The 22,181-nt window shown below is 44.7% G+C and overlaps 1 protein-coding gene across 7 annotated transcripts; it reads right to left on the reverse strand.

Moving 5' to 3' along the window:
- Positions 1-239: 239 nt before the first annotated feature.
- C2CD2L (C2CD2 like) lies at positions 240-21,863 on the reverse strand. Of its 7 annotated transcripts, XR_006181036.1 has the most exons (16): positions 21,497-21,859; positions 18,286-18,381; positions 17,707-17,826; positions 15,841-15,951; positions 15,016-15,129; positions 14,473-14,590; positions 14,198-14,321; positions 13,664-13,728; positions 12,999-13,126; positions 12,535-12,706; positions 11,775-11,876; positions 11,000-11,133; positions 10,235-10,517; positions 8,259-8,468; positions 3,330-3,437; positions 240-2,582 (listed from the first exon to the last, which is right to left on the reverse strand). XR_006181036.1 is itself a non-coding variant. In XM_042882419.1 (15 exons), the coding sequence occupies exons 1-15, from the start codon at positions 21,740-21,742 to the stop codon at positions 2,563-2,565; spliced, it is 2,043 nt and encodes a 680-aa protein (XP_042738353.1). In that variant the 5' UTR covers positions 21,743-21,858; the 3' UTR covers positions 240-2,562. The 7 variants fall into 7 exon arrangements, 6 of the variants coding, with proteins under 6 accessions (XP_042738353.1, XP_042738352.1, XP_042738357.1 ...); XM_042882419.1 differs by lacking the exon at positions 3,330-3,437 and having other exon boundaries at positions 21,497-21,858; XM_042882418.1 differs by lacking the exon at positions 240-2,582 and having other exon boundaries at positions 2,921-3,437; positions 21,497-21,858.
- Positions 21,864-22,181: the final 318 nt, after the last annotated feature.

A 22,181-nucleotide genomic window follows, 5' to 3' on the forward strand; every position in this document is an offset into this window, starting at 1 on the left:
CGAAAACAACGACTCTGACCGGGTTGACGCGGAGCCGCACCGCAGTCCCTGGTGCTCCGTTCTCTTTTTTTTCATGAGAGCAAAGGAAAACCGCAAAGTTACATGGGGCATGAGAGGGGAGAAAATAACATAAATTTAAAAAAGACAAAGAAAACCACGGAAAACTTCTCCACACCCAGCAAGCTTGTGCCAAGTGCTTATGAATATCTGTCAATAAATAAATACATAATAAAAATAAATTGATATTTTGGGTTGGTTTTTTTTTTTTGCCAGTGTCAAAATGTTGGTTTTTTTTTAGCGTCAGAAGTGATGAAAAAAGCTGGTATCAATTGGACAGATGCATACCAAGGACAGTTCAGAACGATTAACAGAGCAACGCAAAACAGCCAAGCTACTTTTAGAAGAAACATAGTAGTAACAGCTTCTGTACCTGGCCTCACCACTCTGAAATTCCATCCCGTTCACCCAATGCCTGTAAATATCCACTGGATTGGTTTTGATATTCAGCAACTTGTCATCAGTTCTTTCATTCCCAATTGCTGCCAGGATCTGTCACAGGGCCTTCTGCCACAGGCACCACGGTTGAACCCTTTTAATAATGGTGGAATTCCCAGTCACACTTTCAAGGATTTGGTTTACTATTGACCCAAAGGAAGAATTAATGTGAAGCATGAAGTACACATAAGTCATCACCATGCATGCTTCTCACCATCACCTTTGGGAGACAGATAATGGAATTACAATAATTTAAAATATATATCTCCGTACAGCAGAAACACACAATGCTATATAAGAATAATACAAGAACACTTCTCAAGGAGGCAAGAAACTTTATGACCTCCATCTGGGAAATTCAACACAATCTGCCCACAGGCAACTCTTTGGCAACTATTCTAGATCCAGCTGTACACTCTGTTTGAGAGTACAACTCAAAAATACAAAGGAAACAAAGGGTGTTCTACATAGACAGAATAAAAAGAACAGTATGTTTCTTTCAGTATTTAAAACAAGGAAGTAAGGAATCAACAACAGAAGTCATACCTAGAATACTGCTATGGGAAACATACTGGCATAGAAGAAAGTATCTATGTTTTCCCCGTACTACTGCTCCAAGGAAAAAAAAAAGGAAAGCGAAAAAAATAAGCTCCTCCAACATTATGTGTATTTGGTCTAGACAGCAAGTGGCGCAGCTCAGCATCAGAAAGAACTACATTCATAAGCATCAAGCTGCTAGGGCCCGACCAAATGTGTGCCCTATGGACAGACAGAATTGTTAGGTAGGACAGGCAGTAAAAATGTCAAACAAAGCACCTGATTCTCAGCCTCCTGTTTTTTTTTTTTTTTTAAATCCAGAGGCCTCCGTGTTAGCTCCACCTCTGGCCTGTAAAGCCTGACTTTGAAGTCTGTTGGAAGTTCTTGTAACTAGACAGTAGAGAATTGAGATTGGACTGAATTTTAGGAAGGCATTACATTAGATCAAAAATAGCACCTCTCTGAGCGATGAAGTATGGGCTAAAGAAAGAGAGCTTAATTCCTAAAGAACAAAGTTAATTCTTCTTTTCCAAATTACAGAATGAACTAACGTGACGGACAGCATCCAAAATGTGAAAACATGAATTGTGCAAATTCGTGACTAATTTAACCAAAACGAACAAATGAACTAAGCCTTCCAACATTTAATCTGCTGCCTTCACTGGGTCAATATAGTTTGGTTTGGGTTTTCTTTTCTGGTGTTTTATTTGTTTTTAAAATGCTTCAGATCTTGTCTCCTACAATCATCCTTCCAGGGATACACGCTAAGTAAGTGGAACAGATAATGAACTTACTGTGAGGAAAACCTGTAAGTCTCAGGAAGTATTTTCCAGCAAGACAGAGCAAGCAAGACCCAAGGCCAGGAGCTCTTCGCATTAACTGCCACTGGCCTTAATTCATTCTGTTGGTCTCCCAAAGTACATATCCTACTTACGAAACTGGAACATCTCCACCCTTGTTCCACACCTCCAGCACAACCAAGACCCTCACTGGGTCTTTTCCCGAGACCTACTCAGCACAATCCCACCAATCAGTCCTAGAGCCACATCCCAATCCCATGTCACTTACCACTTTGGTCACAGGATACTTTCTCATGGGCCCCATGGCCCAGGTACGGCCCCAATCCCTCTCCTTTTTCTCCCTCAGCTTGCAACATCCACAGCTGCTCAGGCAGCAAACCGAATGCAGCCCAACCACCATCACTCCCTTCCTCCTCCCATCCCACATCCTGTAGCCACCACTGGCCCTGTGTAGAGCAGCTGTTCCCCCATCACCACTCTCTTCTCGTCCAAACACATGGCTTCTCCAGAACCATTCCACTGATACAGCCCTTGCAGAGCACAATGCCACCACCAGACCCCCACAATATGTAAGGCTCATTCACTCAGTACAGCCACTTGCCAAGTGCAAAGTAAGTCACTAATGCACACAACTCCCAAGAGGTCTGTTGCAGCGCTTGGCACCTCTATACTCTTCCTTCTCCTCAGTGGTCAGGTCTGGTGCAGCATTCTCCCAGCCAGCGGGGAACAGTCACCTCCCGTAGCCATGGGCTGTAGGGCAGAGACAGAGGAAGAAAAAAATTAAGAATAAGGGAGCAGGATGCAAGAAGATTTAAAAAGGAGACAACCAGATGGGCAGAGGGATATAGCAAGAGTCAGTGAGAGAAAGAGAAGGACAGAGAGATTAAGACAGATAAGACAGGGAGAGACAAAAGCTTCAGCACTTGCTGAGGGCTTGCAGACTGTATCTACTTTTCGCAAAAAAGGGTTATTCAGAGGTGGCAATCTTACAAAACAGAGCAACAAATCTAGTACCTTCATGGACTTCTAGAAAGCTCATGGCCCACACACAACACTTCAGTATGTATGAAGTAAAGCTCAGGATCAGGTTTTCATTTCCACATGTTTTAATAAGTTAACAGGTTCAGCCATTACACAGCAATGGAATTCTTCAACATTTACAAAGGTGCAATAACTTCATTCATTTTGTCTGAATTAGGTCATTTTATTTCCATTTCTTAAATAACTACAGAGTTCCTGTTTTTTTCCCTCCAAACAACCTGGAGTTAAAATAAACCACCTAGAAAAAAGGCATTAAAATGCTAGGAGAAAAAAAAGCACGCAAAAGGAAGGGTGCTAATTCAGATTTAGCATACATATTTGGTCCAGTACCTCTACAAGCAAAGATGGTTCAGAGCAGTCATCATGCTGTGTAGAAAAATCTAAATATCACAAGTACATGAAGGTCTTTTTCAGAAGTTTGACCGCCACTGATATTGTTACTTTCATTACACTCACCATGAACTAGGGGCAGGGAGAGGAGGAACACAGGAAAAGATCCCAGAAGCAAATACCATTCACCCAGCAGTCAAGCATCTCGACAGCTACCCAGTAACAGCTCCTTCTCTATAGGATTAGCAAACATGAACTCAGATCAGCTGTCGTAAGAAGCAGCATCAATAGTAATAAAAGCATTTAAGCACACACATTTCAATATACCCAGTTCAAGAGTAGAAACAGCACACGCCCCTGGCACGCTCACAGCTGTTTGAAGATTTCTTGACACTTCCCCTCTGCTAAACTGTTTTCTGGCTAGCTGAGTAGTCTCTGCTACTTCTCCCCCACTTCAGCTAAGCATGTCTAAAAAGTCATTCTCAACTATTTAAGCATTTTGAAGGTGTAAACTGATGCGGTGGTTAGATTTGTCCTCAAGTCTACCTCTGGAGAGATGTATCAGAGCAAGACATATTTTGTGGATACCACTTAAGGCCTCTCCCAAGCCCTCCAACCGTGTCCGTTCGGTCATTGTGCACTGCAATCAGTTTCACATATTCAGAGAACGTTCTACTCACAAGCATGTGCAAACACGCAAGCATGTACCCAATCCTTGTACCCTTGAGTTGGGCAGCCACTGAACCTTCTCTCCAAGTATCAGGCCTCAGTCAACATTTGTCACATTAAAGCCTATAGCAAGCTAAAGCACTGATGGTTTTTGCAGGTCCCTTTGTTCCTGCACGTTTTTCTCACTTTAAGAGGGTACAAAGAGGCAGGCAGATGTCAAGGGCTTTTTCAACAGGGAGATGCTTAAAAGCCTTGCCAAAATGCGAGGAGAGTGCACATCCAGACAGAAACAGTTACAACCAAATAGCTAGAGAAATCTGTTTTCTTCAGTGAAGTGAAAATACATAGAATAGGTAAATTCTACCAACTTTTTTCATCCAATACACCAAGGGAAAAAAAAAAAAAAGTATACTTTGGCTTCATTTAATAGTCCCTCTTTTTTCTTCTGTAGTCAGCAGCAAAATGTAGCATTTGGAACACAGGCTCACATAAATAGGCAGAACTCTTTCTGAACACTATCTGTGTTCACCACACTTCCACTCCTTTTCTCCATGCAATTATTTGGTCGAGGACCAATTTCATTAAGTGCAAATATTGAGGCTACCCTGAGACTGCAACCTAACAAGATCGCTGGAGTCTAAAGAATTAGATGACAGCCTGCACTGCACACTGTGGTTGCTCTGTGGCCTGTCACTATAAAATCCGCAGACTCTGAAGTGGCAACAAGCTGAGGGAATGAGTATCCACAAGAACCTAAACATCTAAAGCAGATTTAAAACCTTTTCTTTTCTTTTTTTTTTTTTAAAGTACAAGCAGTGATTAAATACAAGCAGATTTATTTTACACAGAGTTTTATGAAAGAAAACTCCATGAAACTCTGTCTATAGTTTCTGGAGACTGGAGACCTATGTGACCTTCCCTTTCATTCTGAAAAGAATATGAGAAAAGAATCATTTCATAGGCCAATAATCACATCTCTTTGTGGATCTGCTACTGTACCTGGCTTCAAGTAATCCAGCAGATTCACACAAGCTCACATAACTGGGAAAAGAAAATCAGTCACCTACTACTTGGAGGACAAAAAAACCTTTGCAATAGAGAAAGGAAGCCATGTACAGATATGAAGATTAAGGATGAATGCATTAAATCAAGAATGTACTAAAAAACTCTAAGCGCAGACAACTGACCCATTCTCCTCTACCCTACTGTCCCCCAAATCTTATCTAAATACTCTGAAAAATATTCTGCACTTACAGAGAACATTTTGTAGAAAAACATAGGCTACAATACCAGTTCTGTACTTCAGAACTTTAAGAATAAATGATGTGGCAGAAAGAAAACAAAAGCAGACATATGAGTTAATGTTTGGGGATGTACCCTGTCTGAACTGGAGACTAGCTAGCTAGTAAGCTATCTAGCCAGATGCAAACTTCCACATCCAATTTACTGCCCACGATAAAGAACACCACCAAAAATTCAAGGTTAAAAAACACAATCACCATCATGCACCATGTATGCCATTCACTCTATGGATGACAGTGCAGGATATTCTGAGAAAATTCTTTTGAGACATTACTGTAATTCTTTTGAAAGGTCAAAGGTAAAATATCAAAAACAGTAATTCCACTTCGGAGCTACCTTATCCTGGAGCCTACTAAGCAGGAACAAGTTCATTATGATGCATGGATGTATTCTAGGAATAACCTATTTAACACAGCTAGAAAAACCTCCCTGGTTCCCTGAGGCCAGTGAAGAACTCTGGTTTGTGCTTTACTTCCAGCTCTCCTGTTGTGTCCTTCCTCTGAAGTGGAACAAACTATTCTTGTTTAAAATTAGATAAACGTTTATCAGACACAAATCTCATTGGCATTTTGCAGGGCAATCCATGCCAACAAGGGCAGTGCTCACTACCCCTCACAGCTGCTCTTACATTAACATTCCAGAAGCACTGGTGGGAGCCCCAGGCACTTGCCAGAAGCTGCCCCATGCCAAGACAGCTCACACTGCTCACATAGCTTTAAAGAATACATAAATATTAAATAAGACTTGTAGAAGGTCCAACTGTATATCCGTAGGAAGAGCCAGCAGCCCTTCAGTTCAAAGCCACTGGTAATACAAAGTTTTAGTGATCCCACCAGAGAGGTTCTGCTGTCAAGGCACAACCAGCACACTTCGTTCAAAAAACCCTCAAAATTACCTAGAAAAAAAAAAGCAAACAAAAATACAACAGCACCAAATAATGTTAATGACAGAGGGACATTGCAAGAGAGAATACAAAAGCCAGAACCAAACCTTGAGGGGCTTTGGGAACAACACCTATGAAAAAGTTCCACATGTGATACATCACTGATCCAGAGTAGGAAACCTACGCCAAACCAGAAATTACTAGGGCTTAGTTGCAGACAGCCAACTTCCCAACATGGCGCATCAAATAAATTGATTTTCATTATTCTTACTGAATAGCAAGCTCTGTGACATCTGGAGTGCATCAAGCTGCACAGAAAGCCACACAGAACTGGGGAATGGCAAAAAGAATTTCAGACCTTGAAAAACAGAGAAGAGTTGCCTGGTCAGCCAACTGGAACAGTCAAACTTACTAGGTACATTCAACCTTGTGACGAATCAGCAGATTGAAAACAAGAGTCCTTTCTTTCAGCACACATCGACACTTAAAATCCAAGCCTAAGTGACTATGGTCTTCCCTATTTTCAGATACTTTTGAGACACACCCTAAATTCCTACCTATAAATCCCTTTACAGCAACCTACCAAGCACACTGCAGTCCTCAGAAATGGCACAAGGCCCTATCAGTAACCTAGGTTTTGTCCTGACATGATGCACTGTGTCACAGATAGTTTCAAAATACATTTTAACAGAAAAGAGCAGCTAGAAAACTCAGCCAGGCCTACATGATCTCTCTTCTGAGGCTTTTCCTCCTCCCTTTTGCTCCGTTCCCTTGACTCCACAACCCACAAAACAGAAAGAGCTTCCACATTCAAACCATCTACTCTGACAGGGCACTATCATTTCCTCAGGAAGTACTGTAACACTCATCCAAACCGGGCCTCTGCAAATATTCACTAATGCATGCATCTCAGGAGACTGGAAAAACATTAATTTGGAAGGGCAGTGTTTACTCCCATGCAAGCAGTTGATTTTCCCCCAAGCAGCTCTCTCTCAAGAAACACCCACTGCAAAAACACCTCCACTTTAAACACAGAAAAAGACATTTTTAAGAAGAAGGAGAGTATCAAATACCACCAAGAAAGGCTCCTCCTATACTTTCCTCTGTGAAAACATGTAAGCTCCTCACTTGTGTTGCCACACAGCTTAAGGTTTCATATCACACTGCTCTTTTGCTGGTATTGCCACATTTCTCACTTTCCAACTCCAGCACGATATTGCTCATTGGTGCGAGGGCTGATAGAGAACGAGGCCACGCACAGTGCAGGACCAGATGACAGCTTCTGCCATCTTCCAGCAGAACACTGGGGAAGCCCCAGCTACACACAAGGAAAAGGGTTCCACTCGTACAGAAGACAGCTGGTACATGCATGCAACAAGATCCCTTCCCCACTCCAGAACACAAATACAGGAGGGTTGTGTCATCAGGCGGCACACCAAGAGCAGCAACCAAACTTTGCAAGGACTCCACCTTCTACAGAAAACTTGCCTAGTGCTTAAGACTTCCTTGTCCTTAGACACCTTTCTTCATCAGTAGAGCGCAGAAAGCAGGCTTCCTCAGCACCCTCTGAACCAGAAGCCATTCCAATAGGGGAACAGTATCTCATTCTGCTCACAGCTCTTAGGCCAAGAATGCACCACCCCACAACGCATCACACACCTCAGTCAGGCAACAAGCCTCTGCACCAAGCAAGAGCAACATGTGAATGGCTCATGACCACACCATCCTTTCTCAATATCAGAATTCTGCGAGGTGCAGAATTCTGCTATTATTATGGGTTATGCAACCCATAGCTCTTGAAAAATGCAGATACCTTAGCAGATTCTCACTTTTTAAGTGCGGCTGTCACTTGAAAAATCCCCCCCTCTTTCAAGGAAACACTTGGTGAAGCTGGACAGCTACACAGACAGAGTCATTTCTTCAGCTCCTGGGACTCCAATGGGGATTAGCGTATCAGCTAGGTTTTTTTGAGAGAGCGTAATAGTCAGAGAAGGCTGAGCAAAGACAGTTAAGCAGCCTCAACCCTGGGTTCATCACCTTCGCTCCCTAGACAGTGTCAAGTACCAAGGTGTCTTCCCTCAAACAAGGATGTAAGGAACTGGACTGCAGGTCACAGGTACCAGTGGAGTGGAAAGACGAGAGAAGAGAAGACAATTTCTGTTGAATCCTTCCAGCTGGCTTCTCCTTCATTCAGTTCTCACCTGTTGTTGTGTTGTCACTAGTCTTAGGTTTGGATTTAGACTTGAAGGAGAAACGTTTGATGAGGCGGTGGGAGAAGCTGCCAGCTTTCTTCTTGGTGGCAGAACCAGCGGTGACATTGGACAAGTCATCGTGTGACTGGCTGAGGCCAGCTTCCTTCTGCTTGCTCTTTCTCCGAAAGATGAGTTTGGTACCACTCCGAAGAAAGCTAACTGCAAAGACAGGAAGAAGATAGCAATCATGGTGGTGTCCTGCACTAGTGAGTCTCTGGGACGACAAATACACACTGCTATCTGGCCACTCTTAAACAAGCGACCATCATTCCAATCAGCAAAGGCACACAGGTCAAGTGAGTCCTAGCTTCCAACTGCAAGGCAAAGTCCAGATTCAGCACAGACTGCAATACAAAGCTATTTTCCTAAAAACACACCTCCTGTACATAAGCTTCCTTTTATGCAGCCATCTACTTGAGAGGAGTCATGAAGAACTTTAAATTAAAGTTAAGACTGATGTGGAAAATGACTGGGAATATCACAGTGTGGAGATATCCACAGCAACACATACAACAGGGAAAGCGCTTCTTGGGCTAGCCCATCATATGGGCATCTAGATTAGCTGGTCATCACACTCTCAGCACAACTGTTTGCAGTTTCACAATATGCGCAAATCTGGAAGAAAAAAAAACAGCGATGGCTCCTGAAGGCATAGAGAGGCAGGACAGGATGAAAATGCTGCTTACTGGCAGCCCCAAAAGGGAACACAAAGGCATATCCAAAACCTGCCCATTATTCAGTGCTACAACAGTATTTTCTATAGATAGTGGGGTTCTTTGCCAATGACATCCTGGTTTGTATCAGGAATGGCACAGTGAGCAGGACTAGGGAAGTCATCCTGCCCTTGTATTCTGCATTGGTGAGGCCTCACCTCTAATAATGTGTTCAGTTTTGGGCACCTCAGTACAGAAAGGACACTGAGATGCTGGAGCAGGTCCAAAGAAGGGCAACAAGGCTGCTGAAGGGCTTAGAGGCCTACGAGGAGACACTGAAGGAACTGGGGCTGTTGAGTCTGGGGAAAAGGAGGCTGAGGGGGAGACCTTATGGCTCTCTTCCAATATCTGAAAGGTGACTACAGCAAAAGCGGGGCTGGTCTCTTCTCACTGGTGACAGGACGAGGAGAAACGGCCTCAATTGTGCCAGGGGAAGTTTAGGTTGGATATCAGGACAAACTTCTTTACTGAAAGGGTTGTTAAGCACTGCAATAGGCTCTCCAGGGAGGTGGTTGAGTCACCATCCTGAATGTGCTTAAAAACCGTTTGGATGTGGTGCTCAGGGACGTGATTTAGCGAGGGTTGTTAGAGTTGGGGTAGTATGGTTAGGTTGCGGTTGGACTTGATCTTTAAGGTCTTTTCCAACCTGAGCAATTCCACAATTCCTTCTTTTTCTTCCTTCTTTTCCCAGCTCACCAGGTCTCTTGTGCATCTGGGCCACATACCTTTTCACCTGACATGCAAACAAAAGACCAACACGATTTTGAGAAACAGAGTATTGGCTTGCCTTTGCTTAGGGAATTTGTAGCAAACTGAAACGATCATGGCTTCAAGCAAACCAATCCAAGTCATGCAGTCTGCCCAACTGACACAAACCTGGATATTCCAGAACAGCACCTCAGTCACGGCAGACCTACCCTTCACTGTTTAAAAGCTGGGAGCCTGTGGGGACATCCTATAGTACTGCAGGCCAGAGGTGCTAGCTACTTTGATGGTAATGGAGAAAACAGAGCGTATCAAGGTCCACACAATCTGCAGCTCTGCACCACAGCAGCAGAGTTTAGAGGAAGAATCGCTATTGACAGATATGTGTCTCATCTGAAAACTCAGAGGCCGAAACACTGTCTTGGGAATATGCAACCTGCAAAGGTCTTACTTCTTCCTCAGAGACAACAAGCTGACGTTAGCTACTGGCTAACAGTTCACCCTCACCTTTGTGATCTTTCAAGCTCCTGGTCTCAAGGGCTCCTGTGGAGCCAGTTTCAGACTCAACATCTTCCACAGATGGTCTCTCAGAGATGTCAGATCGCGTCGTCTCATCCAGCTCCTGACCAGCTCTTTGTTCTGATGGTGATGCTTCCAGCAGCTGTGATGACTCAGTGGAATCATGCACCTGGTCAGATGCACAGACTGCCCCAGTATCCCCATATACTGTGGCCTCCATGGATGCAGCATAACCCAGAGAAAGTGCCATTTCATCTTGAGCAAGAGGTACCTGGAGGATGTTAGAGGGTCAGACAGGAAGACAAGATCTAAAGCGTTGCATTTATCTCCAGTTTTGGTCAACCATGCTAGAAAGCACAGACATACAATGGTCACTTATTTTTTTGCCAAAACATACTGGAAGATACCTGATTCCACTACATTTTGCAATACTTCCCTCACTCCCATAAGAAAGTCCCAGGATAACTCAGATTCTCCATGAGGTTTCCCAATTGGCTACATCAACAGCTTCCTCTTCTCCTGCCATGCTTTGTGAGCTTCCCATGACAGCTGCCCTGCAGACTAACGAGGTGACCTTGATGTTTGCTGGGAAATAAGAACAAGCTGCAAGAAAGCAGCAAAAAGGTTCTGCTGAGCAAGTCCCCTGCAACGGGATCTTTCCTCATCGTTCTCTAGAGGACAGGGCGGTTTCACACACACATTCCTAGAAACAACCTCCCAGAATGAAAATGGAGACCTCTAACTGCCAGACACCTTGGAAACTCCTGAGATGATCAGCGTGCTACGTTTTGTTGGGGTCTTCTTGGCAGGCTTGTTATTTGTCTCAGTTAGCTGCCTGATTGCCGTCTCAGCCACTGGATCCAAGCCATTGGGCATCTGGCTGTCTCCTGAGCACAAGAAAGATACCAACACTTGAAGTAGTGTCCTTCAACACAGGCAAGAGGTCACTTAATGACCATGATGCTTTCAATGGGCTACTGCATGTATGTTACAATAGACAGCAGAATTTATTATAGATTTGCTCAAAGACATTAAAGAAAGGATGCTCCACAGAGTTCTCATCTCTTCTAGGCACCTGTTAAGCTTGATTTCCCAACAGATGCATTATTAAAATACCTTTCCCATTTCCCACTTAAAAAAAACTTCCAAAGACTTACAAGAGGTCACACAGTCTTGGCCACAAAGCATCCAAAGAGCCTAAGCACCCTGTCCCAGAGACAATCAGAAACACTAAGTACAGAGATACAGCATGAGCAAACTTCTTTGGGTTCAGATACTTTGGAGATGTTTTTGTCAGACAAGGAAACATTCAGATTAACAGATGAGAGAGCCACAGAAGCATTTCTTTTACTTGCTTCCACGTCCCGCCCTCCCATCCCTTATTTCTCTTCTTCCCTTAGGTACTTGGACTTTCTCTTCTGCAGCAAATGCAGATGAGTTCAGCAACTCTCACTCAGACAGCTGCTTACTGAGAAAGGCTAAGAAACATCACCGCCCCACTAAGAAGCCCTGTTTCGCAAGCACTTACGGCTGCTGCTGGACAAGGAGTTGTGAGGACAGCTGCTTTCCAGAAGCACTGTTGTCTTCTTTTCTGTCACTTCCACCTTGGATGGTGACCTTGAAGGTGAATCTTCGTAGTGAAAGATAGGAAAAGACACAGAGACAAAAGAAAGTGGCAGCTTTGAGGCAGCTTCATCACACTGTCACGGTCCCCTACACACACAGCATCATACACACACACAGAACATCTGCAGAGGCTGCCGATATGAGGCTTTGCAGCAGTCAAGTAGTAAGAAGCAACTGGAATGACACGCAAAGCAGCCCTGTCACAAGCCCTTGTTTGTGCTGTTTCCCAACCCTACCTCACTAAATAGCCAGCACTACATTCACCAAGACATCAGGCCGAGACTGCAAGCAGCAACAACTGGTAAGCAAGGGCAACAGGTTTTCAGGCCTGTATTCAGTACACAGAGCACAACTCATTTAGCAGTGAAGAAAACAGAGTAAGAAAGCCAAAATGTTTAGTCCAACATCACGCAGAAGTCCCACCCTCAATGTCAGAGAGGCTCATCCCTCTGATATCTCTTTCCAAATACAGGAGATACATCAATATGTCAGTTCCCTCCCCTCAATGCTTCCTACTAATCTCCAGACAGCCACAGGACAGTAATCTGAAAGCCAAAAGCACCATTCACCCACTTCATACTTAAAATACAAGTCCACAACAACCCAACATTCGGTGTCTGAACAGCCACCTGTACAAGACTCCTATCTCAGGGCAGCCTCACCCAGCTTACAATCCACCTTGGGTCGGGACTGAATTGTGGTGACAGTAGTCACAATGGTGCCATCGGGCATGATGGTCCGGTCCATCTCCACCTTCTTTGTGGGGGTGATGCTGGTATGCAGAGATGTGGCATGCTGAGCATTCAGAGATGCAGAAGAATCCTGGTATAAAAGCTACAAAAAATAAAACATAGCTCAGGAGGGACTACCCTCCTCCCAAAATGAAAGACGGGCATACAAACAACAAAAGCTACCGCTCTGGACACTAAGGAGCCATCCTCACTGCAACATTTGTTGAATGGAAGGGAAGCTCAGGGACTAAGGGTGAGGTGACACATTCTCAGACATTCTCTGTTAGTCCCCTGCAACAGGCTCAGACCTAATCACTTTGGTTTCCAGCTATGGTCTCACATTACAAATATTTCTAGAGCATGCACTCACAGAGCTTACGAAGTCATCAGCTCACCTCCAATACAATGGTAGCTTCAGCTGCCAGTGGTTGCCCAGCTCCTGAGGCCAGCGAGCAGACCTGTCTCCCAGAGGGTTGTTTGCCCAAAGAATCAAGCAAAAGAGTAGTATGTGCCAGCAGCACATCTGCAAAAGGAGAAAAGAAAAGAAAAACCACATGACTTCTCAGCACCTCAGACCTTTCCCAGGGTCCATCTGCTTTTGGAAACTAGACCCATGGGACATCAAAGCAGATCGCCTTAATTCCAGTAAGTCCCAGATTCAGCAGAAGAGGCTCTGCTTTGCTGATCTACAAAACAAATGTTAGACAAGTTGTATTTTTGCAGCCTCCATCAAAAATGTGCAATTGTCTGTACTCTGACCACAAGTCCAAAAGAATTAAGAGCCTCTGCCCTGTCCTTCCAATACACGTGGACAAGTCTCTGCATCCCTCTCACTGCTTCCAGGCAAGAAAGTTAAAGGGTCCCACGACCCGCAGTAAAGACAACTGACTTGAGAGGTACTTTACACACAGACTCATATAAGGTTTGATACGGAAATCCCTTGCAGAATTTGTAACATATGATTCCAACATAGAAGAATCACTGGCTCAAAGCACAGCAAGTTCGTTAGGCAGTTTTGTCATCTCATCTTAGAATCCATTTTTTGGCTGTTCATACTTACCTTCCCCTTTGCAGCTGTTCTCCAGCACCTGTAACTTCAGCTCCTTACTTCTGGGTCCTAACTCACTGTTGAAACAGAGACAGAAGAACCGGGATTAAGCAGTCTTTGAAGAAATGCCGCAGTGTAAACAAGTTCATTTAATATTTTCCTTCCCTCAAATCACCTTTCCAAAGCTCTGGAATGCATGTCTTGTTTTGGAGACCTTAAGAAGGAGCAGCAAGGTGAGGAGAGTTTAAGTTTATGTCCCATGTTGGGCTGCATAAGCTTCCAGAGCAAGCTAATAAAACTGTCTAGAAATTTAAGTGCTCCTGCCCCTGTACTCCATACAATCAGCACTTCTGCCCATCCAGTTAAAACACACACCATACAAGGAAGCAGGAAATACGCATGCAAGCTGGGGCCAATCACTAGTATTTGCAGCCCGGTACACCAGCAGCACGAACACACGCCACCAGCACTGCAGACATCACCTCCACAAAGAGGTCATGCTAGTCTGCCTTTACTGCAACTGCCAGGAGGGTGGGAGACACTTACAGAAACAGCTCTTCATTCCACTCCATCTCTGCAGCAATGCCAGTGCTACCAGCTCTCACTGGCCTTGTCCGTTTCTGTTGCGGGGGACTGTCTAGTTCTGCAACACAGCGTATCTCCCCAACTCCTGCAACAGAGAAAGAGAACATGTATGCACCTGTAAATACAAGGCAGAGCTCACACACACATATTTCCATTTCAAGACAAACATCCACTTGCTCTAACCTTGCTACCTCCACACTTGCCCTGCTTCAGCTTAGCAGTGTTTTCACATTTACCTCCACTCCTCTGTGAGCCTAAGTTCAGCACACGAAGATTCCGGAGCAACAGCTTTGAACCCAGAGGGGCTTCTACTACACTGTATGGAGACTCTTGGGTCACCTTACTGCTGGATACCTGAGGAATCATGAGAGGAAGACTGATGACTTACCATTTGCTTTTCAGCAGATAGCAGTAAGACACATAACATTTGTGCTTACATCTCACAAATGCTCCTCACGGAATATCCACAAAGCCACCTAGAGGTAGTGCAGATTCCACAAGCTATCAACCTTCGGTGGGCCCCCATGTCACTTCAGACATGAAATTTAGGGTAGACACGAAAAGAGACAGATAGGAATGAGCTTTCTGACTACTTGAAGGGGGAACCAAAGGCGACACTCCAAAGGTCTCTCCCTACTAATTCCCCCCCACTCCCTGTGCCACAATACCCCAATTATTGTTAAGAATGTGACTGCTGTCTAAAAATGAGCCTAGGCCCTCCAAAGCACTTCAGGGCACAGCATACAAGGCATGAGAATGCTACAGGAAGAGAATCTTACTGTGCCAGTTCCAGCTGTGCAAGCCTTCAGATTCACCATCATGGCTGGCTGCGTGCTGACAATAGTATCCTCGATTAGATCCTTTATGGTGGACAGATCCGCTTTCCCTTCGTTCTTCTCTCCACAAATCCAAAGGAAATGCAGGAATGTCACACGGAGGCAGACAATTTTTCTCCTTATACAGCTGCAACTGCTTCTAAAGCCTCTATGATGCTAAGCAGCCCTTCTCCCAGAAATACCCTCCCACATACTCTTCTTCTGTCCTGTACACCCTCTCCCCAGCGCTTAATCGCTGCTGTAATAGTTACCGGCAAAAACAGGCTATATAAGCAAGATAAATTGACCTTTACATCTGTAGTCTCCCTATTGCAAATTTTGACAATGAAGCCTTTAGGGCTTACTGTATCCTTGCCACCTCATGTAACAGTACCACCACCACTTTCATAAAAGCCAAATTCCTACATCCGCTAAAGATAAGACAAGGATTTCAATAAAACTAACAACAACAACAAAAAAAAAACACCCTGAGTTGCAAGCACATCTGTGTTCAGCTCATCAAGCCACAAACACTCACGGGTTCTGAACGCTTTACAAGTCCAAAAAGTAAAATAAAATACTCCAATTCATTTTGCAGCTCTGCAATTGGCAACAGCAGTAGAACCTACATAGACAGGAAGCATTTTTTGCTACGTATACTCTATTCAGAGTTCAGATGTTATGCAAAACTCAGAAAGCAGGTATCAGAACTGCTTTAGCTCTCTTTAAGAACGCGCTCCTTTAGCACTTTCCCTCTTCCCTCTGAGCCTAGCCTCCCTGTTTGCTTACCTCACAAGGCTGAAGTCTTGGAAGAACTGAAAGATCCAAGTCTGGTCTGTCCTTGAATGTCCATGACACCAGGAGACCCTGATTCTGTATCTCCTCCAAGTGGATCTCCACCTGACCCAGAACAAATATGCAGTTAGAACGCTCTGTTTTCATTTGGTGTTTCTTGCCGTGCTTCACCTTCAGCAACTAAAAGGGCCTCCCCATTACTGCAGCTATAAAAAAAAACAAGGAAGAACATAGGTGGTCCTGGGCTTCCGAGAGTAACTGGCTACAGAATATTCATCACTCCATATCCAGCTTCCTCACTGCCATTGGATGTCCAGACATCATCAAAGGAAAAAAAAAAAAAAAATCTTACTTCTTTGGCTGAAGAAAAAGCCCCCAAGACAATCTGATAAAGCAAGTTGGGTACTAATACATTGTATTTGCGGAGCTATGTCATTAACCACCGTCAAACATAAGTAGAACCATTTCTAAAGTCTCTAGGAAATCATCCTTGGTCTGCAAACTCATTCAGGTCACCAATAGTCTGCAACAACAACACAGCCTGTACAGTATTCTGTAGTTCAGCTGAAAAGTTCCACATCCATACAAAATAAAGGTATCATTAATACAACACACAAATGAAACGACAGAGGAAAAACTCCCAACTCAAGATCGCTATTAAAAACAATGGAACAAAATTTAAATTTAACACAGTTCAACAAAAGTAACCAAAAGAAACTGCTTTTGAACATTTCTTTACCTGGAATACACAGTTTTGAGTTGAAAGTAAGAGATCTGAGACAGAGTAGCCAGACAAGTAACTGGCAAGAGGTTTAACAGAAAAGGCAAGACAAATGTGGGACAGAAGCACTTGAAGTATTCTGACCATCAGACACACAAAAATCAAAACTTCAACAGACACAGATGAGGAGAAATTCCAACGAGTAGAGAAGCGACTTGGTCTTGACCCGGCCTCTAGAGACTAAGGAAAGATGAACAATGATGGCAATTCACAGCCACAACGAGATCAGCAGCAGGCATACTAAACACCAAGGAAGGAAAGGAGATAATCAGAAGGAATGAAGAACTCTTACGCAGACACAAGAACAAACCAGCATGATCTGGTAAACTTACACAGAAAATTTTATTAAAGCTTTTAAGAGCAAAGACATTCTAGAACAACTTTCCAACTGTAATATCTGCAGTAGCGTGGGACTGGCCTCATACTGTAGAACTGCTCTTAATTCTACCATCTCTTCCGATAGCACCAAAGACCAAGCAGTATCCAAGGAAGCTGCCACCAAGACAAAGAAATCCTTCTGCTTGAGGGAAAAATGAAATTCTGGAGAAGCAAATCCAACCAGAAAGCAACTGTGGAGTTACCACCCATTGCAATTTCAGTTCCTTTTTCTGGGAAAAACATCTCCATCTCCAAAAATTCAACACAGAAACAAAATTAATGTATTGAGGGGAGTCCTGGCAAGTAAACCATTCCTCACAGTGGATTTCTTTTTCACACCAATAACAGGACAGAATATTTCCCTATTTATCGCACTGCACGGAGTTTCAAATTCTGTGGATCTTCCAGCTTTCAAGCAGATCTTTTAAAAGCAAGTATAGAACACTGCCATACATCACCTCTCTGGTCCCAGATTTTATTAAGATGATATTAAATATCCAAGATCTGCAGAACAATGCTCATAAAACAGGACTCTGCACACTGATCAGGAAATGCTTAGTACCCCACCAGACAGTAGCAATAACTTGGCTCTCTCTCTGGCACAATAAGACCTTCAGCTGCATTACACCAAGTCCTCCCTTCCTCCTTCAGCATAGGGCTATGTAGAACAAGAAAACCAACAAACTTTTTACAACTATTACCTCAGCCTGGAGCAGAGCCAAAGTGACATGATATGTGTCCACAGAAACAGCAACTGCAGACTGCTGGGTGACAGAGACAGGGAACTTCACAGCTTCAGCTGACAGATGACAACACAGCACCTACAGAGAAAAGGAAATTGATAATTTTATATCCTTGCTGAGATGCAGATTGGAGATGGCAAAATCTGTAAAAGCAATAAGTAAAATTAACCTATTGAGGCAGGACAGAAACATCAGTCTGCCAGCCCCAGTTCTGCACTCTAAATATGCCATTTAAGACTCCATACATGAGCCAATAAAGATTATCGACAAAGAAGCCCTCTTCTCTGCACTGCAGTGCCCTGATATTCAGGCACAGCATCCCTACGTCTCAGCTTTATCAGATGGATCTCATCCACTGCTCACACAGAGTTCACCAACGTATAGTCCCTGAGCTGCAATCTCTGAACCAAATTATGGACCCAGCCTACAACTTTCCCCCAGGTTTACCATTCCCATCATGTGGGCATTGACAATCCCCATACAAGACTGATTGCAGAGAAACCCAACATGGCACAATTCAGAACAACAAAGCCTTACCATGCTGTGACCTGACTGGCCTTTGCAAGTCACACAGCTTATATTTGCTGCTGGTGGTAATTGAGGACCCTCTTCAAATGTGATCTGCACTGAACTCTACAAAAAGAGAACTCCGTTAGTTCCCAGTGGACAAGGTATCACAGGTAGTTTCAAAGAGGATGAACAAGTCTAACATAGGGCCCCAGAGACATTCTAGTCCAATTCCATGAATCCAACCGGCACACAAACATGTCCACACTGCAATTCTGGCTTGTCCAGGCAGAGAAATGAAACAGTGGTCCAGGCTCACAAACACTAACTTCAGACAGGCAAGCCTGATTGAGAATGCAAAATTATTCTGAATACCTGTTAACTGTAAGAGAGTGTTAAACCTTCTTCATCACCAAGACTTTGCTTTTCTTTTCTCTCCTCTCTGCTAATTTCACCCCAATTAAAAATCCAAAAACACCACCAGCAATAAAACCTATCTCCAACATACAGCATCTCAGCTCATGTGCTTGACTAATTCCTATTTTCCACCTTTCCACAGTTTATCAGATTACAAACTCCACCGTGGAAGTATTCCTCTTCCTCATTCAAGGATTTCCCCGTGTAACAAGAGCAGTCCTCCACAGAAAATATTTCGCAAAGAACAGAAGGCCATGATAAAGAGCTGAGGACATTGCTTAAAGAAACCTATCCCTTTCCTCACAAGGAGCAAACAGAGTAGGCAAACTGAACATGAGAATACTATTGAAGCCCTGCTTCAGAGAACTGTTTTTAGCCACAGCAACTCACTGCAGCAACATCATCTTCTGGAGAGTTGGAGAGATACAGATTTTAAGTGTAGACTATTTGGTGGATAAAGAATTGTTTGGATGGTTGTAGCCAGTGTTGCTGTCAAGGGCTCTAAGTCCAGTTGGCGGCTGGTCGGGAGTGGTCCCTCCCAGGGGTCCATCTTGGGACTGGTACTCTTTAACATCTTCATGAATTATGTAGCTGATGCGATTTGAGTGCTCCCTCAGCAGGTGTTCAAATGACACCAAAGTAAGTATTGCAGTTGACAGAATAGTAGGAAGGAATGCCACCCAAAGGGTCCTGGACAGGCTCAAAAAACAGTGGCCTTCTAGTGCTTCAAAGAAACTTGTACGCTGGAGGGAGACTGACATTTTATACAGCCTAGCAGTGGTAGGACAAGAAGAAACGGCTTTAAACTAAAAGAGGAAAAATTTAGGTTAGATATTAGAAAGAAATTCTTCACTCAGAGGGCAGTGGGGCACTGAAACAGACTGCTCGGAGAAGTTGTACATGCCACATCCCTGGAGATGTTCAAGGCCAGGTTGGATGGGGCCTTGCGCAGCCTGATCTAGTGGTTGGCAACTCTGCCCATGAGAAAAGAGATGGAGGTTGATGATCTTTAAGGTCACTTCCAGGCTTACCCATAACTATCAAGAGCATAATCCTACAGTGCATAATCTAGTCTTGTTTAATTCCAGGCCAAAGATTCACTTTCAACAGATTAAAGCAGGTAGTCCTACAGCAACCTTATACAGCACACCTTCTTGTTCTTTTTGTGCCTCCTTCTATAAGATCGAGGACATAGTCCAATTGGTCACAATCAGTCCTAACTTCTGTCACAGAAGTCAGACTTGCAAGATGGATGATTCCTGCCCTCGGTATTCTTAAGGTACTGTTCGCCAACTTTCTTGTACTGCAACGAAAGTTTCTGAGTTTGTTCTGAGCAGACAGTAAAAGAAACAGGATGCAAACACAACAGGTCCAGTCTCGCTTTTATCGCAGCTTCCTTACATTATTTTGAAAGGAACACCTTTTCATTTTCTCCATATTCAATAACTAAGTACAATCAATTGACAACAATAAATGAAAATAACAGAAGACAGTCTATGGAGAAGGAGCAGCAAAGTCCACAAAGGCAGGCATCAATGTATAGTTTGATGGACATCTCAACCTTTGATCATATGTCCGCCACATTTACCACATCTTTGTGAAAAACCCCATTTTTCCACAAATGTTTTAGGAACAAAGTACTTTAACCGTTAAAACCTGTCAAAGGATAAGCTCATCCTAAAAACACTGCTGAATAATCTGTTCTCTGACACCATCTGAGCCTGAAAAGGGATATAAACACCCATTCCCATTTTATAGTGTTAGCCAACTAGATCAAAGGCAGAAAAGAGAGGCTAGATGCTGCAGCATTTCTCCATTAAAACAAAGCACAATTTCACTTATCACAGGTAGCAAAGAATGAGAAACTAGGCCAGCCTTTCCAAGTCAACCTAACAAGTTCAAGGAAGAGGCAAAACATGGTGCCACACATAGATTACAAAGACCGTAAGGTGACAAAGCAAATGACTGAACGCAATGAAACAATCAGCTGTTTCCTCTTTCTTCTTCCTGTTTTTTTCCTTTCTTTAAAAAGAGTAAAACCAGATGAGGAGAGACTAGGTGTTCTCACTGGCACAGTCAAACAGCTCCGACAAACCAAATCTGTCAATACTAGCAGCAATAAGGGATACCTAGCTTCACAAGCAGGGTCACTGGTACACCTCTAAACAAACAGACGCAACATACATATGACAAGCCTCAAGGAAGTTTACATTTGGAGCAAGTCAATTTCCAGATCCAGATCCCAGACGTGGTCAATTCAATTAGTCAATTCCCAAATCTCTAGCATACAGGAAAAAATAATCTAGAAAGGAAACACATCAGCCATATAATAGGAGTAAGTAGTCCTTTACAAACAAGCCATCCGCATTCACAATAGCGCAATACTCTTATAGGCCAATGCTACCAATTTCTTTTGACAACTAAACTTGAGTCAAGACACAACACTCTTTCACACAGCAGTCATCAGCGCTCTGTAGTCCTTCTGTAGAAACGAGACAACAAAGTTCTTGAAGTATTAAGGCCTGAACAGGCAACGTAAGCTTCCGTGACAATACTTGCTGTGGGATTCATGACCCATATTCGACTTACGGAAGATCAGCACCCCATCCCCCAAGCGCAGTAGAAACCAACACGCAGCAGCCAAAAAAACCGAAAATAGCACAACGAATGCTTGCTTTGGACAGTTTTGTCCAGACTATACAGCCAAGTGCTTGGTGAGGAGCTTTCCTTCCTCGACCGAAGCCGACGTAATCTCTCGGCCTCACCGCCCTTCGCCTCGCCGCCGACGCGGTGCCTGGCCCCGCCCGCCCGCGCCCTGCCGTACCCCGTGCCGGCGCGCCTGGCTGTTGAGGGCTCGCACCCAGGCCCGCTGCCACTGCTCACGCAGGGACCGAAGAGCGAGCAGCGCAGCGAGCAGCGCCCGGGCCCCGGCCTCCTCCGTCGCCGGCTCTTGCCGCCGCGGCGATCGCAGGGCCGCCGACCGCCAGTACTGGAGCAGCCAGGCCGCGACCGTGAGCAGCGAAGCGGCGAAAAGCAACACCAGCGCGGCCCAGCCCGGATCCGGCCCCATGTTGCTGCGCCTTGCGCCTCACAGCAGCCCGGGAGGCATGGCGGGCGGCCGCCGCCCGGCCCCAGCCTAGCTGTTACCGCCTCCCACCCGGAGAAGAGAGGAGGGGAGGGACGCGGCGCGCCGCCCTGCTCCCGATTCCGCGACGCACGTGGGCCAAGCCCGGCCCCCGGCCCTTGCAGCTCCCGGCGCCCGCCTGCGCACAACAGCCACCCCAACCAGCGCGTGGTGACTGCGTCCCCAAACGCAGCCGCCTGAGTTCTTCCGGTATCGGAGCACCGCCTCCCCGCGGCATGGCGGGCGACCCTGGCGTTACGTGGCTACCTCACTGTTCTCCGCTTTCCTTTCCGGTGCCCGCGTGCAAGTTTTTCTCTTGGGTCTGCGGGTCCTCCGCCACCAGCCTTTCTGTCCGGACAACCTCGTGGCTGACTGCCACGAACTA

This window comes from Lagopus leucura, unplaced genomic scaffold (genome assembly GCF_019238085.1).
Source record: "Lagopus leucura isolate 7727_CA_CO unplaced genomic scaffold, USGS_WTPT01 Super-Scaffold_100034, whole genome shotgun sequence".
NCBI classification, from domain to species: domain Eukaryota; kingdom Metazoa; phylum Chordata; class Aves; order Galliformes; family Phasianidae; genus Lagopus; species Lagopus leucura.